The sequence below is a fragment of the Nematostella vectensis genome, chromosome 11, assembly GCF_932526225.1.
Source record: "Nematostella vectensis chromosome 11, jaNemVect1.1, whole genome shotgun sequence".
NCBI classification, from domain to species: Eukaryota; Metazoa; Cnidaria; class Anthozoa; order Actiniaria; family Edwardsiidae; genus Nematostella; species Nematostella vectensis.
Window position 1 is genome coordinate 12,996,631 of NC_064044.1, and position 22,620 is coordinate 13,019,250.

At 40.5% G+C, this 22,620-nt stretch overlaps 2 protein-coding genes across 6 annotated transcripts in view; one reads left to right on the forward strand and one right to left on the reverse strand.

Annotated features, from left to right (window-relative positions):
• Positions 1 to 584: 584 nt before the first annotated feature.
• On the reverse strand, positions 585 to 4,191 carry LOC5511785 (protein delta homolog 2). 2 transcript variants are annotated; one of them, XM_048734118.1, is made up of 6 exons: positions 3,803 to 4,014; positions 3,280 to 3,363; positions 2,293 to 2,390; positions 1,906 to 1,964; positions 1,672 to 1,820; positions 585 to 1,482 (listed from the first exon to the last, which is right to left on the reverse strand). In XM_048734118.1, exons 3-6 carry the CDS (start codon positions 2,365 to 2,367, stop codon positions 1,241 to 1,243), a joined length of 525 nt encoding a protein of 174 aa, XP_048590075.1. In that variant the 5' UTR covers positions 2,368 to 2,390; positions 3,280 to 3,363; positions 3,803 to 4,014; the 3' UTR covers positions 585 to 1,240. The 2 variants fall into 2 exon arrangements, with proteins under 2 accessions (XP_048590075.1, XP_048590076.1); XM_048734119.1 differs by lacking the exons at positions 585 to 1,482; positions 1,672 to 1,820; positions 1,906 to 1,964; positions 2,293 to 2,390; positions 3,280 to 3,363 and adding an exon at positions 2,763 to 3,182 and having other exon boundaries at positions 3,803 to 4,191.
• A 2,014-nt stretch (positions 4,192 to 6,205) lies between these two features.
• The window catches only part of LOC116617952 (DNA annealing helicase and endonuclease ZRANB3-like), a 29,173-nt gene continuing 12,758 nt past the window's right edge, over positions 6,206 to 22,620 (forward strand). For 2 of the 4 annotated variants that reach the window (XM_048734123.1, XM_048734122.1), the window contains exons 1-16: positions 6,206 to 6,355; positions 7,124 to 7,142; positions 8,051 to 8,229; positions 9,173 to 9,410; positions 9,973 to 10,091; positions 10,909 to 10,981; positions 11,254 to 11,325; positions 11,959 to 12,102; positions 12,578 to 12,745; positions 13,736 to 13,807; positions 14,831 to 15,010; positions 17,343 to 17,501; positions 17,715 to 17,922; positions 18,388 to 21,107; positions 21,621 to 21,751; positions 22,103 to 22,187. In XM_048734123.1, coding sequence (XP_048590080.1) covers positions 6,246 to 6,355; positions 7,124 to 7,142; positions 8,051 to 8,229; positions 9,173 to 9,410; positions 9,973 to 10,091; positions 10,909 to 10,981; positions 11,254 to 11,325; positions 11,959 to 12,102; positions 12,578 to 12,745; positions 13,736 to 13,807; positions 14,831 to 15,010; positions 17,343 to 17,501; positions 17,715 to 17,922; positions 18,388 to 21,107; positions 21,621 to 21,751; positions 22,103 to 22,187 — 4,677 coding nt within the window. In that variant the 5' untranslated portion in view covers positions 6,206 to 6,245. The remainder of the gene's footprint in view (positions 6,356 to 7,123; positions 7,143 to 8,050; positions 8,230 to 9,172; positions 9,411 to 9,972; positions 10,092 to 10,908; positions 10,982 to 11,253; positions 11,326 to 11,958; positions 12,103 to 12,577; positions 12,746 to 13,735; positions 13,808 to 14,830; positions 15,011 to 17,342; positions 17,502 to 17,714; positions 17,923 to 18,387; positions 21,108 to 21,620; positions 21,752 to 22,102; positions 22,188 to 22,620) is intronic. The other 2 variants (XM_048734120.1, XM_048734121.1) reach the window with 2 other exon arrangements.

The following is a 22,620-nucleotide window of genomic DNA, read 5'->3' on the forward strand; positions in this document are numbered from 1 at the left end:
CATACCGTTGCACTGGCAGCAAAGGGTGTACGACGGCCTCCTTCGCGACGAGGCCCTAGGCGTCATTGAGCGGGTGCCGTACGGCTAGCCAGTCACGTGGTGCTGCAAACATGGTGGCTTGCACTGTCGACCTATCGCCGCTAAACAAGGGCGACCTTCGCCATTGAGTCTTCGTTCGACTTTGCCCGCCGCATCTCTAAGGACATCCCTAAAGACGCCTGGAATGGTTACAATAGTGTCCCCTTGCGCGAGTCCGACCGCCACCTCACGTCGTTTATCACGCCGTTTGTACGCTGGCGGTACAAGATAACTCCCCAAGGCTTCCTGTCGCTGGACGGCTATAACCGCCGTTTGACGCTGTGCTCGCAGAATTTGGACAAAAGAAACGTTGCGTTGACGATACGACAGTGACCTCCAAGAGCACTGGTGGAGGACCATCAATTTTCTCACCCGCGTCGGCCAAGATGCAAATAAAGATAGATGAAACGGCTCATGGATAATACGACGTTTGAACTTAGCTTTAAAATAAATGGAGTATAACAGCCTTAAAGTACTCCAAGTGCGCACATAATCAAAGAAGCGTGTCCAAAATTGGATTTTAATATGATGAAAACGGTGGTACAAACATTGTTATCACACTATACAAAATGCTACAAGAATGTTTGTCTTATTAAAGTTTATCCTCAATCTATAAAACAAAAGGACAAAAAGCCTGTAAAAATCCTTAATGAGTCAAGGCGTGGAAAACAAACTCAAAGCTATGCTTAAAATACCTTTTTATTCAGTGCAGTCATTCAAATGGGCAGTATACACTCTATACTACTGTTAAACAAACATTTTGCCTGTAGCTATAAAAATTTGTCGGGGGCAAGCCTAGTCATTACCTGTTTTTGCTGGAGAGACGGATTTCCTTTGAAGAATTGCAAAATTTCCGTTCAAAACGGGGATAGAAACCGCCCCCTCCTCCATGGACCACTCCCTTGATCCGTCATTGCCTGTCCCCCGCTAGTAGTTGCCATAAAATGTTTTAAAATAACGTTACTAAGTGAATCGTATTTCTAAAGTATTTCTAAATTTCTATTTCGAAATTCTTTTTCACACACTTGGGAACAGCAAATGGAATAGGTCGTTAATCAGTCAAAGTGATTATCATTTTCACACAGTGCTTACTGGCTACATCAGGTCATTTGTCTAGGAGCTTTTTTGTTACATAGCTCTCATTACGGGCATGTTTGGCCAGCTATTGCTTTTCTTCTCGGTTTTTGTTCTCTGGAAACTCCGAATATTCGGGGTTATTGTATCCGTAGGATTCCATGTTGAATTCGGTACCCTTCCCCTTCTTTTTTCTGTTCACGATGTACTTGAACTTTGGCCCACACACAAGTATAAGTAGTGCGATGACGATAACCAGTACCACAACAGACCCGGCAATAACCAAATAAATGACGAAGTTCGGCAAGTCGTTTTCAGAAGCTGTGTCACCTGTAAAAATAAACCAAAATTATGCCGTCTAGACGAATTGGCCAGGATTATTTACCTATTACTTTTACAAATAAAATAGATTTAAAAGCGGTGGAAGCAAGAGCGGGAGGTGGGGGGAGGGGGCGGGGTGAGAACATGAAAAGTTGAAGATGCTGGATCAAGGGGGTCTACTTCTGTCGCGGCCACTACCTTGCTTAACATCCAAACGCTTTAGAGACTCCGGGTCGACATCAATGCTTCCAAGTTTACCGCCTTTGATCTTCTTTTTAAGGTCGTCAAGTGGTTGCTTGTCATTTTTAGAAAATAGAAGGGAAAACCGGGCCACGATACTCCCTTTTCTAAAAGAGACGGTAGAATTGTAAAATAAATTAATCAATTAGTACTCAGTACAAATTTAGAATATCGAGAGAAAAAAGAACAAACCTGAATGATAAGATGGTGGCTGAAATGAAATCCTTATTTTCTTTAAATGCGTCTGCAATCTAAAAGCAAAGCTACGCATGAATACCACTATTGACATCACATTCGTATTAATAGCTAATATATCTACGGTAAAATCAGTAACTAAGCGATAGTATTTCTGTATATGCAGTATCTCGCCTAAAATAGCGAACGTTTTATTCTTTTTGCAGTGCAAAGATACCGTGGTCACCAAGAAAAAGTTCTAAAAAGGCTGGCCAATAAGCTGGCTAGAATGCAAAATCCGGCCTAGCCGGATTCTATCAAATTGTCTATCAGATGTATAGCACGCAAAAATGACAAAGTATTTACGGTAGCGCCCGTCGCATTGTAACAGCATTTGTCCAGTACCTGGCCTTTAAGATGTTTCGCCAGATCCTTAAATTCCTTGCTCATTTTGTCTGACAGCTCCATTTTCCAGGTCATTTTTAGACGGATCTCGGCGGTGACTATGAAACAAAATAAAACATTCTTTAAACAAATAAAACAAATCGGGATGACTGCTTGTATCCATGACTTTTGCTTAAAACAGGCTATAAAGACATTATAATACAGCCAAAATGACGTAATATTTCAAAGCCGACAATGAGGACTGACGAGATTTTAAGTCAAAAGATAATAGAAATCAACTGTAAATAAAACGACAAGCTTTGAATTTCCAGTAACTGTGCACTTTTATTTAACAAAAAAAAAACTGTGGACTACCATCTGTTGTAGGCTTTTTATTTGTTGTTGGTGGTGCTGTTGTTGTTGCTGCTGATGTCGATGTTGATGCTGAAAAGATAATAGAAAACAACTGTAAATAAAAGGACAAGCTTTGAATCTCCAGTAACTGTTCACTTTTATTCATCTGTTTCAAATAAGGCTGCACTCGGAGAATCTGTGTATCGTAACCCACAGTTCCTCATGAGTATCAAGTAAATAAGCAAAAAAGCGTTAATAAAATACAAATTTCAAAAGCTTTAGAGTTCATGTCTATGTTATTATGAACATTCCCATGGCTTTCAGATACAAGGATTCGGCCGTAAGCTACCCATGAGCCACCGCGGGTTACGACACATGGATTCACTCGAGTGCAGCCTTTTTGGAAATAGGTGTAAATGATTTTATGAGTTCAGGCTTGTCAGTTTGTCGCTTCTAGTGAAAGTAGAAGAAAAAAAACTGTGGACTACCATCTGTTGTAGGCTCTTTGGTTGTTGTTGGTGGTGCTGTTGTTGTTGCTGCTGATGTCGATGTTGATGCTGAAAAGATAATAGAAAGCAACTGTAAATAAAAGGACAAGCTTTGAATCTCCAGTAACTGTGCAATTTTATTTAACAAAAAAAAACTGTGGACTACCATCTGTTGTAGGCTCTTTGGTTGTTGTTGGTGGTGCTGTTGTTGTTGGTGCTGTTGTTGTTGCTGCTCATGTCGATGTTGATGCTGAAAAGGTAATAGAAAACAAATGTAAATAGAAAGACAAGCTTAGAATACCAGTAACTAATTTTCTGTCCTTTTAAAAAAAAATTCATGAGCTTCAGGCTTGTTTATGTTTTATCAATATCTTTGTTAAGAGATTATATTAAATGGTACTCGATACAAAGCCTGCAACAGCAGAGGCTCTGTGCCCCCATTAATGTGCATCTTAATGGTATCCAATATGGCCGAACATTTTTTTTTCTTTTGAATTTCAGGCTGTTGCCTTCCTTTTGAGAGACTTTTAGTATGTTACTAAGCATATTTGACTGATACATTTTTTAGAGAGTCTGCTCCGAGTCACGTTCCTGGATGGCAGTAATAACTGCGGTATATTTATTGAACAGAAAACACACAACTCTCTATATATTTTGCCTCAAATACACACTAATCAATGTTTACGTACCAAGGCACGTTTTTCCATCTCCAGAAAGTCCAGCCGGACAGGCACCACACTTCACACTTCCAGGAACTTCAGTACAGTTGACACCAGGAAAACATGAATCATTAGCGCATTTGTAAACCCTTTCGTCACATAAACGACCCTTGAAGCCCACGGAGCAAAGGCAAGTGTAGTTGTTGACGCCATCAATGCAAGAGCCTGCAAGAGTATACGAGTCAATTCCACATTTTCCTATGGTGCTTTTTTCCGCTATGTGACGAGTTGTGGTCTCGGCCGGAACAAAACAAGAATGGTCGGTAAACATAGCGGGGAAAAAAACACCCGGTAAACGCTTGAAGCAGGCTAACATTAAAGAAGGCAAATCACGCCGCCAATTTTATTTCCCCTTAATGGCGAGTCAGTGAGTCACACAAAGCAACCATTTCCATCGGCTAATTAAAGAAGGCAAAGGCGAAACGCTGTTTCGTCCTAACAAGGACGAAACAGCTGTCCATGGTTGCCGAACTGCACGGGTAATAGACTGTGCTAGCGTCCCGTCTTGGCCCGACTGGTGCCAATGTGTGTATGCTAGTGTGCTTTCCACAGCAATAATCAAAGGCAAGAGGAATAAATTTCTTAGTTTGCTCTATTATTTTTGGCTCGGAATTCGATAGAATACAGCTGAATTGGTAGAAATCTTTTTCAAATATGTGCATTTTGATCTTTTTTATCTCTTGAAAAGGGTACCCACAGGGTACCCGCAAGACCAGATTTTTAAAAATAATAATTGCTCTTTATCTATGGATCCTCTAATGGTACCGGTGGGCACCGGTCTCAATATTGATTACCATCCCCTAGGCTATATTTATACCAAGTTTGGTGCTTTTGTTCGCTGTGTATAGATTGAGCTCTTTTTGTGCGCTAAGCGACCCGACTAAGGGGCGGACCATTAGACTTTTGAGGTTGGGTAGACGATTTTATGTCTGCAAGATTTTTTTTTCGCCCATCGGATGTGCAGCATTTTTTCCCCCATGTACTGCTATGCAGGATATTTTTTTTCTTGGAGCCCACGTCTTTTTGCAGCATTTTTTCCAATCGGAATTGTTTTTTCTCTAATATAGAACTCCATACGTTGTGTTTCATTTTTTTTTCACCTTCGAATAGATTGAAATTATAATTCAATAAACTCAATAAGTAAAGGGATTATACATGTTAAAACCTTCGTGTCATAGTCAAACGAGTCTTTGCTATCAAGCTCTTAACTTGCATATTGAGTCAGATAAAATACTGTAGCAAAAAAAAAAAAAGAGAAGCTTCTTTGAAACATTTGTTAGAATGTTTTTTAAGGTTCTGTTGAAATATTCTTTAGGGGGTAAGCATTTATAAAGATCCCATCTCCTGAATTTTAATCGATGGTAGGTATCCTCATTCACATTATATTTTATTTTGGAGAAGTCCATCAAATTTATTATGAAAGATTTATCTATTTATACACAATATGATGTTACAGTTTATATATTGATCTATTAAACCTTTTTATTTATTTATTTGTTGTTTTATTAAGTCTTAATAAAACAACAAATAAATAAAAGGTATTTCAAGTTTGTGACTTCTGTTGTACAAGTAAACTTTTTGGTAATTTTTTTCTAAAATGATTGCAAAGGGCATTATAGCAATCATCATTGAAAAATCTTCAGCATGAGCACTTTTGTTTTATTTCAGAATGTAATTTCTAAAATAAAACCATTGGAAACTAGTTTTATCTGATAGGAGGAGACCACACGACTTAATTCAACATAGGGTGTGATAGTGGATAGGGCGAGTCTCAACCAATAGAAACTTTCAAGAATATGGGGAGGAGAAATACAAAATACACATCAAAATTATAGAAGAAAATACTTTATAGAGTAAAAACATCAAAGTTATCACAGAATTTTGATTTATTTTATAGAGTTAATCTTTTTTCACAATGGCTTTGCAACATTTTTTTCTTAATTTTTTTTTCTGCTTATTTGATGCAATTTTTCTTTGAAATGTAGCTTGCAGGATATTTTTTTTCAAAATCACCCCCCCCCCCCCCTCTCAAAAGTCAAATGGTCCGCCCGTAAAAGCCCGGTTTTCAGCCGTTGTGGTTTCGGTGCGCCCGCGATCCTAGCGCGACGTAACCACGGCTGGAAATCGACCCTACCTCTGTGGGACCTCTACCAATGACAACGCAAAAGAAGCAACGTTAACTCTTGCTGCTTAGCAGCTAGCGGAACCATGACGGAATAAAAGTATGAAAGGCATATTTACTACGGGCGGCAATATAAAATATTTTCAAGACACCGGAATATAGTGAGGATGCGATCCTCAGAGGCGGGAAACCTGTGTTGCCCATGTCACGCGGAGCCTGACCTCTTGTGTGTAGATTAGCCATGTGACTCGTTTCCCGCGGGTTCGCGCGTCAGTACGAAAGCATGTTTACATGGCGGCCAGTGAACCGACCAGTCTGGATTTCCTACCTGATGCTCTTCGCAATGCGCTGCTCGATTTCCAGAGAACTGGCATTCAATTTGCCATCAAGAACAATGGAAGGTATATAAGTTCATTTTTTCTATTATATTTACGTTAGGATTGTGTAAAGGTTAATGAAATAGGTTTTTGCCATATGATCAGACGGTGGGGAAGCCCTGATGAAGTCTCACGAAGTATTCAACCGTAATAGATCCCCCTGGGGAATCGCCTCCTTTATCAAATGGCAGTTTGTCATCGAATTATCTTGTGTTGTTTAAATATCGAGCTGATGTACGTTTTGGATTCGTAAGGCATCGCAATGAACGAAGAGCCTCTCTGTAGGTGGTTTAAGCTTATAGCAAAGCTATTTTAGATGGTGGATCCCAAGTGATGATAGAAATTTGTACAAAACACTTAGTCCTGCTTATTCTATCAAGTGATATTGATTGTTGTTGATAATCAGTTTAAATGATTGAATACACCAGGTGGATATGCCAAGGCAGCAGTCAGAAATGAACCCCCTCCCCCCTCCCCACCCCCTCCCCACCCCCTCCTAACATACACACACCCACTTTCTCTCTTTTGGGGGTGGACAAATTTTTATAAGAGAACTCACTCCCCCCCCCCCCCCCCCCCAGAAAAACAATTCTGGGTAGGGGCCTGGTTATGAATCACTGTTAGCTTGATCGATGCTGGTTTTATTATCCCTATTTTGAACAAAACACATGAAATCATGCAGAAACTAGTAGAGTAAGGCATGTAGAATTCCACACCCCATACACATAAAGCCAGAAACCCTGAGGCTCACAAATCATTGTTAACATCATTTAATTTATTATTTTGTTGCAGGTGTCTTATTGGAGATGAGGTAAGCTACATCTCCAGCAAGGGAACTCCTATATCTAATGAGACCACCCAAACATCCTTCAACGATATGAATATACAGTATATATTTTTTCTAATTTACTAGCAGAACCGTATCATATTTAGTATGTTTATATCATCCCTATTGGTTATTGGTTTACTTCACTAAACTAGGTGCAATTAGTGCAACAATTAGTGCATATTGCACTGTAAGCAAACAGTCTGTAAAGAGGGTGGAAGCCAGGGAACAGAAGCTCTTATAAGCAACTATGTAACTCCTGCTCAAAGCTCTGTTGCTGCATCTTGGCGCACAGACAATGTTTATGTTATATATTCTAAAGGAGGCGAATTATGTATAAGTTTCTTGGGGACAATACCAAGTTCAATGCAAATTCACAATTGACAATTGACCACTAGAATTGACAGTAAAAAGGGAAGAAATAAAACATGATGATGTGTTATACAGAACTAAGGTCAAGTTAATAGCTTAAGGGGGGTGAATAGGTTCACAGATCGTCCGGATTCGGCCCCGAAATGCTCACGGATTACGGATTTTGATAATTATTTCAGCGGATTGGCGGATTTTGAAAATACGGCGAATCACAGATCTGTCAACAATTTGGGCGCGGATTTCGGATTTTGACTGCTCTGACGGTCGAATTTCGGATTTTAAATAAATTTCAATCGATGCTATTGTTTATCTGTCAGACCATGCGGATCTAAAAATATCTGCGGATCTACGGATTTGGATTTGCGGCGGATTTACATACCCCTATTCACCCCCCCCCCCCTTAAGAGGTTGTGGGGCACAGGCATTAGTAGAATGCCACATAAACACATTTACAACTACAGTCTGATTCGATACAATTCTTTTGGAAAGCGTAATTGGCCATACCATACTTTACCTTCCAGATGGGACTTGGTAAGACATTACAGGCCATCAGTGTTGCCTATTATTATAAAGATGAATGGCCTCTCCTGATAGTTGTGCCATCTTCTATGAAGTATCCATGGATTGAAGAGATAGAGAAATGGCTGCCTGATATAGAACCTACAGATATCAACTTAATTCGGTCTGGGACAGATGTTTGGTAAGTTTGCACCAAACTATTCTTATTTTTTGTGATACTCCATCATGAAAACAGTCTTTGACAAAATGTGAAAAAGTAAATGTATTTGGCTACAGTTTGTAAATTCTGTTTGTTTTTTCCCCCAAGAAATATATTGATTCCCAAACCAAATACCATTTGTGCATTGAGAAGTCTAGGAGACCCCAAAAATCTATTTAGGTTTGGAATTTCTGTGACCTTGCCCTGGCTCTATCTTTTAGGGGTTGAAATTTCAGTTGACACACCCATTTTGCTGTCCCTTGGGGTTGAACTCTATTTTCTTTATTTCTCTATTCTATTTCTCATCCCTTAGATCTCTTAGTATAGCAGGCTGGGGATTCAATTATTTATTTACCAAACCATCCCCTCTTAGGAGCTTGATAATATTCTTTAATTAAAGCATATAATAGAGTAAAGTAATGAGTTTGCCTTGCCCCTCCCCCCCACCTCCATCTGCTTCCCTAACAGTAGTTATGGTCCTCCTCTTATCATCAGCCTGGTGCTGTGTTGGGCCATGATTATGATGGTGATTATGATAATGATGATGTTGATGATGATGATGGTGGTGATGATGATATGATGAAGATGATAACGATATTTGCCTATGTATGATGATGTTGTTGATAACAATAATGAAGATGGTGATTATGATAATGATTGTGATGATAACGATGTATAATTAATTGATCATAGATGACAATGTTGTGGTAGCAAGAGTGATTCCGATGTCATCTTTTATTTTTAAGTAACATTAGTGGAATTTCAGGGTTCTCTGGATAAAGTTTTAAAATGAAATGCTTGATGAATTGAATAAATGTTTTAATCAGAATTATATGCTATTCTAAATTTTGGTCTTTATGGTATTGATGATTAATTGTTTTAGAGCAGTTTTTTGCAATATGTAATGCCCCATTCCTGATTGCAGTAACATTCCAACTTCAAAAATTAACGTCATTGGTTATGGACTAATTGGGGGCCGGACATCTTTCAAGCTGCTCAATGAAGCCCTGAAAGAACAGAAGTTTAAAGTCATCATACTAGATGAGTCACACTACCTGAAGAACAGAAAAGCTAGTCGGACAAAAACGCTTCATCCAATGGCAAGAGATGCCAATAGGGCGCTGTTACTGTCAGGGACGCCGTCGTTGGCTAGGCCTGAAGAGGTACATTATACAGTCGATTGACAAAATGTTGTCGTCAACCGGCTTTGCGACTACACGACAAGCCCGCATGTAAGCATGGGTAAAAACCACTGAAGTGCTGAGCTGCATATATTATCCACTGCATAACTTCAGACTAATATAGGCAGCTAGGCACTCCTGTGTTTTTTACCCATGTTTACATGCGGGCTTGTCGCGTAGTTCAAACCTTGTTGACGACAACCCTTTGTCAATCAACTGTGGTTTTGTCCTAATTTTCAGTGATGTTTATTTGGATGGATGAAGAATGATATAATTGTTCATAATTTGTATGAAAATATGAGAGGCTAATAATATTTTTCTATCAATCCTGATTGGTGCAGTTCTACTATATACAGGCTTGGCTGATTTAGCCAGAACTTTTTCCCATGCCATATTTTACCAGACCATGGAAATCTCTCTGACACACTAGCCACAGCATCTACTTGAAAGAGAGATAACAAAAATGTTAGATTGCCAATATCTTCCCCGAATTTAATTTTCCAAAAATTTCAATGATAGAATTTGCTGTCACCTTTTTTTACAGTTGTATATTCAGCTTGACATTGTGCGACCCAAGATGTTTGGTTCGTTCAGTAACTTTGCAAAGCGCTATTGTGAAGCATACATGGAGACCATTGGCAAATTTAAGAAATGGAATACAAGGTAAGGTTATTTTGTAAGTGGTAGCAAAATAACAATTAGATTAGTCAAGTGAAAAAGAAGTATAGTTTATAGTTGGGAAGGGCAGTATTAGAAGGGGCATAAATCAGTGTACAAACAAACAAGAGGGGGCAACTGCCCAATCCAACATCCATGAATTGTCTTGAACCCTCATAAAAATGCTCATGTAAATTCCCCAACCGTGACAACAACAACAAAATCGAAGAGATACTGCTTGCGCGTTTGGCTAAGAGACAAGTTTTTTTGCCTCTACGAAAATGATACATGGATAAATAAAATGTGAGAAATAAAGCTTCTCTGCCACCAATGAATACTAAAGCAAACTGAACTCACTACCTTGTACTTAGAATATAACAGCTATGAACTATCTACACAACCCCATATATGGGAGAAATGTCAATCACAGAGCTGTCACAGTAAGGCAATTAGCACCTTTAAACCGGAACTGCTCAAAGGGGGTGGGGGAATTCCCATACCGTGACAACAACAACATAATCAGAGACACTGCGTTTATTTGCCTAAACGAAAAAGATACATGAATAACTAAAATTTGACAAATAAAGCTTCTCTGTCACCAAACCCTTGGCCGGAGTGTGTGGATGGGCCCTGTATTGGTAAAGGCCCCAACCACCCTGGAATGAAATTTTAAACTGCCAGTTTTATTATATATTGATGCCTCATTTTTTCATGCCCCCTCCCCTGCGAAAACTCCTGGATTCTCCCCTTGCCACTAAGCTATCATAGCTCTGATACCCCTATCTCCCTCCATCACCATTTGATTATCTGATGTGCTTTTCAGGGGAGCTAGTAATCTGGCCGAGCTGTATCATCGTCTGCATGATGGCATTATGATCAGAAGGCAAAAGAAGCATGTAGGTGAAAGTGATTAAAATTATTGAAATGATGGTGGTGATGTGTGGTTCTGTTGCTTTTATGATGATAATATTGGATATAATGTGTTGTTGTTGCCGATTGTTATCATGATGATGGTGATGGTGATTGTTGTGATGATAATGATGATGATGGTGGTGGTGGCATTGATAGTTATCATTTTAGTTGGTGATGATGGTTTTTGAGATGCTGATGTTGCTGACAATGATGGTGGTGGTAGTAATGGTACAGCATAATTTATATTTAATCTCAGGTTCTGACACAATTGCCACCTAAAAGAAGACAGAAGATCACCTTTGATCTGCCTGATTCAGAGCACAAGAAAGTAAGACAATGTTCTTCTTTCCAAATATCTATTGCCTCTTGTTTGCTGTCTGAAGGTTATTCATTAAAATTTTCCTTTTTAAGTTGATATTACAATTATCCTTTTCTTTATTTGTATGATGATGAAACCGCGAAGGCCTAGGAATAATAATAAAATACCTTTTTTAATTGGCTGGTGGCTAGGAGCCAATGAAAACTCGCCTAAGATATTTTCGCGCAAAAAATAAACCTTTCAAGTTATTTCCTGCTTTCCTTCAGTACAAAATGTAGTTTGGGTGTAACAGCTGATATTCCGTGTAATTTAGCGCATACAGTAATTCAGTAAAGAATCCAGCAAAATTTTGATTTTTAAAGAAAAATGTATTGCAAAATCCAGCGTAATTTAGCGCGTAATGATTGTTTTTCCACGTAATTTAGCAAAAAATCCAGCATAATTTTTTAGTTTTTTTCCGTGTAATTCCAGAAGCCCTGTCTAAGTTCTCAGTTAACCATTTTCACAATCTCCTAAATAATCCTGTGACCCCACCACAACAGGCACATTAAAATGCGACAAAGTATCAACAAAGTCTTAAAATCAAGTCTACTTTGCTGGCCACGCTGATTTTTTAAATGAACTTATCATGATGCCTTCCAGGCCCTTGATGAGACGAAGAAGGAATTCCGTGACCAACACAATATATTCAGCTCCAAGCAGTCAACAAGTGAACAGAAGCGAGATGCACTTATGGACTTGAACAGGCTTTCTATATTGCTCTACCACTATACTGGACTGGCAAAGGTTTGGATTCCTGCATACTGTGCTTGTTTAAATGCCATATCTTTTATTTTTTCAATTTACTTTATTTATTGTTGTTATTATTATTATTATTTGTTTTGTTTTATTTAATTATTATTTATTTATTTCTTTGTCCAATTTTTGTAAATCAATAGAGTCTGCTTGCACATCTTTTGAAGCAATTTAACAACTTCCAGAGACTTCCCCCCATCCCGTCATTGCCTGTTGTCTCACTTGGGATAAGACTGAACTCTCTCTAGTGCTTCCAAAATGACATGATTTTGTATTTCTAAGGGAGTATTCATAAAATACCCTGATGGGTGATGATAGATATTTCAGGACGAGAGTCCTAAAATATCCATTGGTGATCAGGCTCCATTGGTGGGTCCAATGGAGCCTGATCACGTAATAGTATTGCAATACACAAATGCATGTTTGGCTGAACAAAGAGGCATGTAATACTCTTTTTTTTCTTTAGGCTGGCTCAGTGCAGCAGTATTTGGGTGATCTTCTTGATGGTGCTGACAATAAGTTCATTGTGTTCTGTCGACACAAGCTTGTGATGGATGCAGTTGTTGAGACAATAGCAAAGAGAGGGGTGAAGTACATCCGCATTGCTGGTGACGTACCATCTAGTGTGCGAGGGGTAAGTTCCAGTATGACTAGGATACTGTAGGTATTGTGTGACAACTGTTGCTTGTATGAAGTATGAGTAGGCATGGACCATTTGACATTGTGTAGCATGTTATGCAGGCCAGAGTGCCTTGCGTGACATGAAGTGGTGTTGCATTACCTTGGCTTAAACACATTGACCCCTCAACTGGCCTGTACCGGCATTGAGAAGTACCCACAACCCAAAAAAATCATAAATGCAAAATAAACACAGTCTAAGGAATAAATGGTCTTGAAGATCTGCATCCAACCAAGGTGTTGGCAACTACTCTTAAGCCAAATAATAGCACAGGTTCTTTGACAAATTTCAAATCGAACAAGGAAAGAAAAGCAGAATCACCCCTCTCAACAAAACGCTCAAAATACCACACAAGGGAGAGAGATCAGCAAACACAGCTCAAGACACAAATAGATACCTTTGTTTTGATCCTCTAGGTTCATTTCCATGGCCTCAAAACACAATGTCCACTCCTTGAAGGCTTGTAAAACCAGTTGAATGCCTTTACGGATTGCAAAGCATTCTGGGAGATCCAGGGAAAAATTCACAAGGGAAGGGCCAGTCAACCCTTCTCCCCAAAGTCAGATGGTTTTTTATAAGTCTTTTCACCCCGAAGCCAAACAAATCAATTTCAGGTCATACAAACCCAGAATAGCAGTGTAAACAATTTTGGAATCAATTTGGTTCCAGAAAAGACAGCATTTAGGAGAGCTGTGGTGATTCATTAGAAAGTTATTTTCTCATCCAGGCAAGAAAAAATCATTATGAATCCATGAAAAAGTGTCAGATGGTGTGACATGAGTGACTGACAACGAATATTGTACCTTTATGATGAGCTATATGTTACTGCCTCATGTTGTTGTGTGACGTTGTGTGTTGTGTGACACAAGTGCCTTGGTGTGTTGTGACATGAATGCTTTGTGTGGCATGAAATATTTAACATGACTTGTGTCTTGTCTTCTACAGGGCATGGTTCATCGCTTCCAGGAGGACCCCACATGCCGTATCGCTGTGCTTGCTATTGAGGCTGCTTCTTTTGTAAGTGACTAACCTGCAGTTCTTAGACTACAAATAGGGACTTAACCTGCAGTTCTTAGACCACAAATAGTGACTTAACCTGCAGTTCTTAGACCACAAATAGTGACTTAACCTGCAGTTATTAGACCACAAATAGTGACTTAACCTGTAGTTATTAGACCACAAATAGTGACTTAACCTCAGTTCTTAGGCCACAAATAGTGACTTAACCTCAGTTCTTAGACCACAAATAGTGACTTAACCTCAGTTCTTAGACCAAAAATGATGACTTAACCTGTAGTTATTAGACCACAAATAGGGACTTAACCTGCAGTTCTTAGGCCACAAATAGTGACTTAACCTCAGTTCTTAGACCACAAATAGTGACTTAACCTGTAGTTATTAGACCCATATAGTGACTTAACCTGCAATTCTTAGTCCACAAATAGTGCATTAACCTGCAAATCTTGGACCACAAATATTGACTTAACCTGTAGTTCTTGGACCACAAATATTGACTTAACCTGTAGTTCTTGGACCACAAATATTGACTTTACTTGCAGTTCTTAGTCCACGAATAGGGACTTAACCTGCAGTTCTTAGACCACAAAAAGTTACTTAACCTGCAGTTCTTAGACCACAAAAAGTTACTTAACCTGCAGTTCTGGGACCACGAATAGTGACTTAACCTGCAGTTAGCGTCTGTGTAACATATTTTGTATTTTTTATTTAATTAATTTAATATTATTTACATGTGATCAGCTAATGTCATTTTGCTTGACCATATCTGCCCTTGATATTTATCTATACAACTTTTTATACCCTAAAATTCACCTTTTTTAGTAAAAGAAAGGCAAAACGCTCCTTGTTGTTTGTAAGATTTATCAAGTAACTTGCATAATTACAGTAATTTGATTTTATTTTCATATTGATTGTATTTTCCTTCTGGGACATCATAATCATCATCCAAAAACTCACACATTTAAGCATTATGAAGAAAATTATTAGTAGGTTTTAATGCTAACTGGATACTTTATATCCCAGGGTTTGACGTTAACAGCAGCAGACCAGGTAGTATTTGCTGAGCTTCACTTTACCCCAGGCGTACTCCTACAAGCAGAGGACCGTGCACACAGAATTGGACAGACCAATGCCGTCAACATCCATTACCTGGTGGGGCGTGGCACATTAGACGAGGTCTTGTGGACCAAGATACAACGAAAGGTGTGTTTAACTGAATGGTGTTTGAGTAAACAGACAATGTCAAAATTAAATTAACAGAAATTTGCAAATAAATTAAAAGAAATTAAAAAAAATAGACATGTAAAAAATGTCTCTTTTAATACTAGAAATTGGCAAAAAGAAAAAAAAATAAAGCACAACTTTCACTTAAAACAAGATTTTACCTAGCGTTTTTGAATATTGAGTGTTAGGGCTTACTATATATTTTTTGTAACATAGCTTGTAAGAAAAAAGTTGATGGGGGAACCTTATTCAAATTAGAAGAGGAAAAAACTGTTGCTCCTGCTTCTTCTGATTGGTTTACAAAAGAAAACACCAGCACAATTTGTTCTGTAGCTAATGGGGTCGTGGGTTGTGTTCTGTTGCTGATCGTGTCGAATGTTGTGTTCTGTAGCTCATGGTGTCGTGGGTTGTGTTCTGTAGCTCATGGTGTCGTGGGTTGTGTTCTGTAGCTCATGGTGTCGTGGGTTGTGTTCTGTAGCTCATGGTGTCGAGTGTTGTGTTCTGTAGCTCATGGTGTTGTGTGTTGTGTTCTGTAGCTCATGGTGTCATGTGTTGTGTTCTGTAGCTCACGGTGTCGTGTGTTGTGTTTTGTAGCTCACGGTGTCATGTGTTGTGTTCTGTAGCTCGTGTCGTGTATTTGTGTTCTGTAGCTCATGGTGTCGTGTGTTGTGTTCTGTAGCTCATGGTGTCGTGTGTTGTGTTCTGTAGCTCATGGTGTCGTGTGTTGTGTTCTGTAGCTCATGGTGTCGTGTGTTGTGTTCTGTAGCTCATGGTGTCTTGTGTTGTGTTCTGTATCTCATGGTGTCGTGTGTTGTGTTCTGTAGCTCATGGTGTCGTGTGTTGTGTTCTGTAGCTCATGGTGTCGAGTGTTGTGTTCTGTAGCTCATGGTGTCGTGTGTTGTGTTCTGTAGCTCATGGTGTCGTGTGTTGTGTTCTGTAGCTCATGGTGTCATGTGTTGTGTTCTGTACAGCTCATGGTGTCGTGTGTTCTGTAGCTCATGCAGTCGTGTGTTCTGTAGCTCATGGTGTCGAGTGTTGTGTTCTGTAGCTCATGGTGTCGTGTGTTCTGTAGCTCATGGTATCGTGTGTTGTGTTCTCATGCAGTCGTGTGTTCTGTAGCTCATGCAGTCGTGTATTCTGTAGCTCATGGTGTCGAGTGTTGTGTTCTGTAGCTCATGGTGTCGTGTGTTCTGTAGCTCATGGTATCGTGTGTTGTGTTCTCATGCAGTCGTGTGTTCTGTAGCTCATGCAGTCGTGTGTTCTGTAGCTCATGGTGTCGTGTGTTCTGTAGCTCATGGTTTCGTGTGTTGTGTTCTCATGCAGTCGTGTGTTCTGTAGCTCATGGTGTCGTGTGTTGTGTTCTCATGCAGTCGTGTGTTGTGTTCTCATACAGTCGTGTGTTCTGTAGCTCATGTGTCGTGTGTTCTGTAGCTCATGGTGTCGTGTGTTCTGTAGCTCATGGTGTCGTGTGTTCTGTAGCTCATGGTATCGTGTGATGTGTTCTCATGCAGTCGTGTGTTCTGTAGCTCATGGTGTCGTGTGTTCTGTAGCTCATGCAGTCGTGTGTTCTGTAGCTCATGGTGTCGTGTGTTCTGTAGCTCATGGTGTCGTGTGTTCTGTAGCTCATGTTGTCGTGTGTTCTGTAGCTCATGGTGTCGTGTGTTCTGTAGCTCATGGTGTCGTGTGTTCTGTAGCTCATGGTGTCGTGTGTTCTGTAGCTCATGGTGTCGTGTGTTCTGTAGCTCATGGTGTCGTGTGTTCTGTAGCTCATGGTATCGTGTGATGTGTTCTCATGCAGTCGTGTGTTCTGTAGCTCATGGTGTCGTGTGTTCTGTAGCTCATGCAGTCGTGTGTTCTGTAGCTCATGCAGTCGTGTGTTCTGTAGCTCATGGTGTCGTGTGTTCTGTAGCTCATGGTGTCGTGTGTTCTGTAGCTCATGTTGTCGTGTGTTCTGTAGCTCATGGTGTCGTGTGTTCTGTAGCTCATGGTGTCGTGTGTTCTGTAGCTCATGGTGTCGTGTGTTCTGTAGCTCATGGTGTCGTGTGTTCTGTAGCTCATGGTGTTGTGTGTTCTGTAGCTCATGGTATCGTGTGATGTGTTCTCATGCAGTCGTGTGTTCTGTAGCTCATGGTGTCGTGTGTTGTGTTCTCATGCAGTCGTGTGTTGTGTTCTCATACAGTCGTGTTTTCTGTAGCTCATGGTGTCGTGTGTTGTGTTCTCGTGCAGTCGTGTGTTCTGTAGCTCATGGTGTCGTGTGTTGTGTTCTCATGCAGTCGTGTGTTGTGTTCTCATACAGTCGTGTGTTGTGTAGCTCATGGTGACTAGCAGTGCGCTTGATGGACAAATGAGCGAATTGCAAGCGGATGATGGGGACGAAGCCACCTCTCGACGGCTTGCCTCGTGCGCTGCTTGGATTCAGCAAGACATCACTGAAGATGATGACGATGATACAAGCTTTCTATTTACTCAGGTAATGTAGCCTATGACTGCCTTATTTGTGAACTCTTCCCAAAGCATTTTTTTTTAATAAATTTGTTTTTGCTTCTAAAAATTAAAATTGGTTAGCGCGCTTGGTGGGGTAACCACCGCCATTGTAAGCCATGTGAGAATTGGTCGATTAAAGACTTTAAAACGATTGAATGATATGACATGCTTGATTGACATGCTCCTTTTTTTTCGTCAGCGGTCAAAGAAATCAGCAAAGGCTGACAACAACCAGATGAAGCTACATAGCTTCTTTTCCCAGTCTTCCTCAGCTTCCTCTAACACAGCAAGCCCGCGCTGTCTGGTTGACATTAGCAGTGATGACTCAGACACGGATGACCTGATTCGTGCTTCAATACAAAGTGAGAAAGCACTTGTGGAGGGTAGAAGCTGTGAGGAAAATATCGGTATGTTTGAAATAAATTTGTTATTTGTCCTTTCTCCAAACTAGATTGTAATTGCTGGAAAAGATTTTTCATCTCCCAGGCGAGGCGCTTATATGGGGAGGCGCTTCTTCCAAAATCATTGAATATCATCATCATCATCGTCCTCATCAGCAGATGCAGTGTTTTCGTCATAGCTTTAAAGCTTTGACTTAATCTGGTGCTTTATCTGGTGATCTCTCGCTGACGATTTCCAACAGCTGAATAGCCTTCTGGCTTACGTCATTCAAAATCCCTGAAGAGTTTTCATTGGCCAGCACTGCAAAGGTTTCCAATCATTTATCTCCGCAGGGCGCTGACCAATCAAAGAGCGACAAATGTGATTCTGTTGGTTTGATTGCTGGAAGCCATAAAATAGTTAAGCTGTTGGAAATTATTGAAGAGAGGTCAGGAAATTGAAAATCATAGTATGTTTTCTTTGTCATTTAGGTGAGAAGATCTTGCTTCTAAACCCACAACTTACCCCTCGTAAACCTGACTATGACGAGTCTCTCAAGGAAAAATCATCCAAGAAGATATCCAATCACCCTACCGGCAGCGTAATACTACAAACCTTACCCTGCAACAACGAATCCAAATCTTCAAAGCAACAGATAATTTCAAGCCCTAAGAATCACATCAGCGACACACCACAGACCTTACTGGAAATTCAGGAACCTGGAAATGTATTACTAGACCTTAGTAAATCCCCAGAGTGTGTTGAGCCCAGTGGAAACAAACAGGTATCTCCAGGAAGGGAGTCCAGTGATTCTGATGTTACCGAACCACAAACCTGCCATGACACGTTAGGTCCAGACGCTGAAGGTATATGCATCATCCGACGGAAGAACGACTTAACTTCTGCTCCAAAACCATCTCTTGAGAATACATGCTCGGTTACCACAATTGGATCTGAGAACATTCCAAGGTTAACAGGATCGTGTGGAGGTGTAACTCCGCCAATACACCGTATCAAGTTTGTCTCTTCGCGACCCAAGAACGCGACCACCACAAAACACTTCTCATTACCTTCTCTTCTGAGTCATACTCAAACACAAGATGGTGAAATGTGTTATAAGATAGAGAAAAGTTCAGGAGGGGTGGCCGATATTACCAACAAAGATACAAAAGACGTTCTATTGAGTACTTCCAGCGTTGAAACATCCGGACTCTCTGTTGACAGAAAGTCCAATAGAATGCAAGGCCAGAAAGAACTTAAAGTGCACACTGCGAGTGATGATTCTGATAGCGATTTCACAGAGAATAAATCACTTACGCCGTTCAGTGCTAAAGAAGTTAATCGTGGTAAAAAGCCAACTAGTAAAGCGAAGAAGCCATCAAAAAGAAAACGGCCCAGTTTGAAGACCGTGCAAAAGAGACCGAAAACGGTTCCATGGTCATGTGTGGCATGTACGTTTGTTAATGATCCGAGCATGATCGAGTGTTCTATTTGTTTCACTGCTAGAAACACTGCTTCTGATGATGTCGCGGATACTTCAAGTAAGCAGGGGATTTCAAAATGTACTTTTAAGAGTAGTGACCGTGGACTAGGTCCCGAATTTGAACATGAAGTGATACCAGTACGGGATGGTTCTTACAAAGGTAGAACTTCTTCCACTTTGACAGCAACATCCCTGAAAATGAAAGGCGAAAACAGAACAGCGACTAATTATCATATGGCACAAGAGCTTGGAAATAATGGATGCTCTGAACAATCAATATACTCCACTGCCGAAACTAGTGAATCTTCAGAGTCAATGATATCAAATCAAGGCCCTATGAGCCATAGCAAGCTGGAAAGCAAAGTAAGCGAACAGTTGGGATTTATCTCCGATCAAAACTCGCCCAACTGTTACGTAAAAGTGTCAGAATGCTCACTTTCTAAGACACCTACTAGTAGTCGAGCTGATTGCAGCCAGACAAATAACTTTCAGTCTTGTAAACCGTCTAGTAGTCAAATAAACGCCACAGAGCCAAGTACACACCCGGTCAGTCAACCAGGCTCCAGTCCTTCACAGACCTCTACTTGTAGTCAGGTAAATCCACCTGAGCCTCGAACGCCGCCATCTTGGATCTGTGGCGCATGCACGTTGGAGAATGACTGGCAGCTCATTGAGTGCTCAGTGTGCATGACACCGCGCAGGCGGAGTAAACGTCGGAGCAACAGCAACAACAGCAACAAGGATAAGAAAGCAGCTTGTGGACTGAATTCTTGTGAATGTTTATTGCCTCAGGTGGAGGCGCAAAAGGAGAAGTCAAATGTCAAAGAAAGTTTACTAAACGATTTTCCTACGTATTATAAGAAAAAAGAGACTACCTCCAGAGACTTTACAGATGGTGAGCTAAAGACTCAAAAGACTTCTGAGGGTACTTGCCTTCCTGATACTAAAAATACCTTAGCCAGAACTATGACAATGAATACGGCTTCTGTGGACGAAACAATGGATAGTACTATGGGCCATACATCGTCACACAATTCTTTGACAATGTATAACCCTTCGCTTGTCAACTCCACAGCAGAGAAGAAACTTACACCGCAATGTGCAAAGCCTAACGCATTACTAGCGAGTTCTTCTGTACGTTTTGATTTGCGACAAGGAAATTGCAAAAACGACCCAAATAGCTTAACAATGCAGCCAAAAAAGCGCTTACGATTAGAAGAGACTATTTTGGAATGTCCCGAAAGTTCAAACGAACTGCTTTTTGAAAGTGACAGTAATGATGAAAGTAAGTCATTAACAGTTAACGATGGTGTCGAAAATGACAATGATGATTGTGTTGAGCTCGGGTCAACAGCTGCCAATCAAAATATCCATGAATCATTGGCTGCCAGCCATGATGACGTCACTTCTAATGATGACGTCAGATCGTCAGCTGTCAATCAAAACGTACCGGAAGTATCAGTTACAGGTTCTGCACATGTCAGTCAAGGTACAGCCGAATCACTGGCAGACTTACAAGCGGCCGCGGAAGTTATTTTTGGCGACGATGATGAATTTTCGGAAACATTTCCCATTGAATCATCTCTACCGGACCCGATATCTCATGCAAATTTCCAAGAAACAGCAGAAAGTTCCAGGAAATCGTTCCTTGACAGACCACCACAAGAACCACGAAAGCTCCTCTTTTCTTTGAGTTTTTACACTGACCGGGTCTATCTCTACAACGAGGTAAGTCTTATTCAAGTATCCCGTCTCTGGCAAGCGTTTCCTTCTCGTGGCAATAAAGAATAGTGTAAAGTGCATTGGCGTATGGGACCACTCGCCTTTGATAAAATGGTTTGGATCCCCATTCAAGACATGGATTTTATTTTTATTTTGTTTTTGTTTTTTGGCCCTGAGTTTTACTTATTGAACATGTGTGAGCTTACTAGAAGCCTGTGTTTTTCAGCTCCAGCAAGGGCAATTCTAAAAGCGTATTAAGATTTTGAAATATAAGAGCATCGAGTACGTAGGAAGCTCTGAGCACGTTAACTCGATCTGTCTGAATCAAACAAGCTTAATGACAGCACGTTCTTATACTTAGCTCTTGACAAGTAGTGGTTTTGAATACCCCAAAGAATTTGACTTTGTTTGATCATTGGTAGTTGGATATGTGGTCTAATTGACCTGATGCCCCAGAAGCCAATGGTAGCCGTATGAGTTATGACATACTGCTAATCTCACCTTGCTGTGATTCTGTAGAATGGAGACCCTCTGTGTGAAAACTTCCTGACGAATGATGTTTGTAACAACAACCTGGCAGACCTGCCTCACACCCTACAGCACGAACACAACCTGAAACAGGCCAAAAGGATGGTGCAAGAGATGACTAGGTATGTCGGCATTGGGTGTTAGATTTGTCCAACATAGGGTGTTATGTGTCAAGCATAGTGTGAACCCTCACACTGTGTCCAACATAGGGTGTTATGTGTTAAGCATAGTGTGAACCCTCACACTGTGTCCAACAAAGGGTGTTGTATGTGTCATTATGGTTTTTGCAAGGGTTTTTTTTAAAGACTGTTAGTCAGGGGGTGGGATATTTGGGAAATTCCACCCAACTAAAAGGTCTTCTCAAATAAAACAAAACTAAGTGATACTATAAGCTAGAAGGTGATACCTAAGTGGCCCGCTAAATGAGAAAACGAACCCTGCGACTGAAAATCATGATTTCTCTTGTGTCACAGATTGGGTGAAGGGATGAGGCGATTAGTGCGCAAGTCCGGTCTGATCTTCTCGACCCCAGTGGAGGCCTATCAATGCGCTTTCAAGGTTCCAGACCCCCTCCTCCCTTTACCTCCGCCCCCCTTTCTCGGTGCAGCTGATTTCAGTTCACAAGTCCACAATCCAAAACGTTTGTTTATTTGTAAAGAGGTATTCATTTTGTTGAAACCTGATTCAAGTGTGTTTACACGCTTTTGGATTGTAGCCTTTAGTGCTATGCTGGATATTTGTATTCGGCCATAGAGAGAGCCATGGCTGAATCCACTGCTAACAGTACTTGAACTATCTAAACTGAGTTAAAACTGACGTTAAAAAAAGTTACGAGACATTATCGATCAGATGGTTCGAAGATTACTGGGAGAACAGTCATGCCTTATGATTTTAATGAAATTCATTTGGGGTGATCCCTCACAGTTAGGCCCTGAACAAACGCCATTCTGCTCTTAAACCGTTCCTATTACAATTGCGTGCAACAAAACAT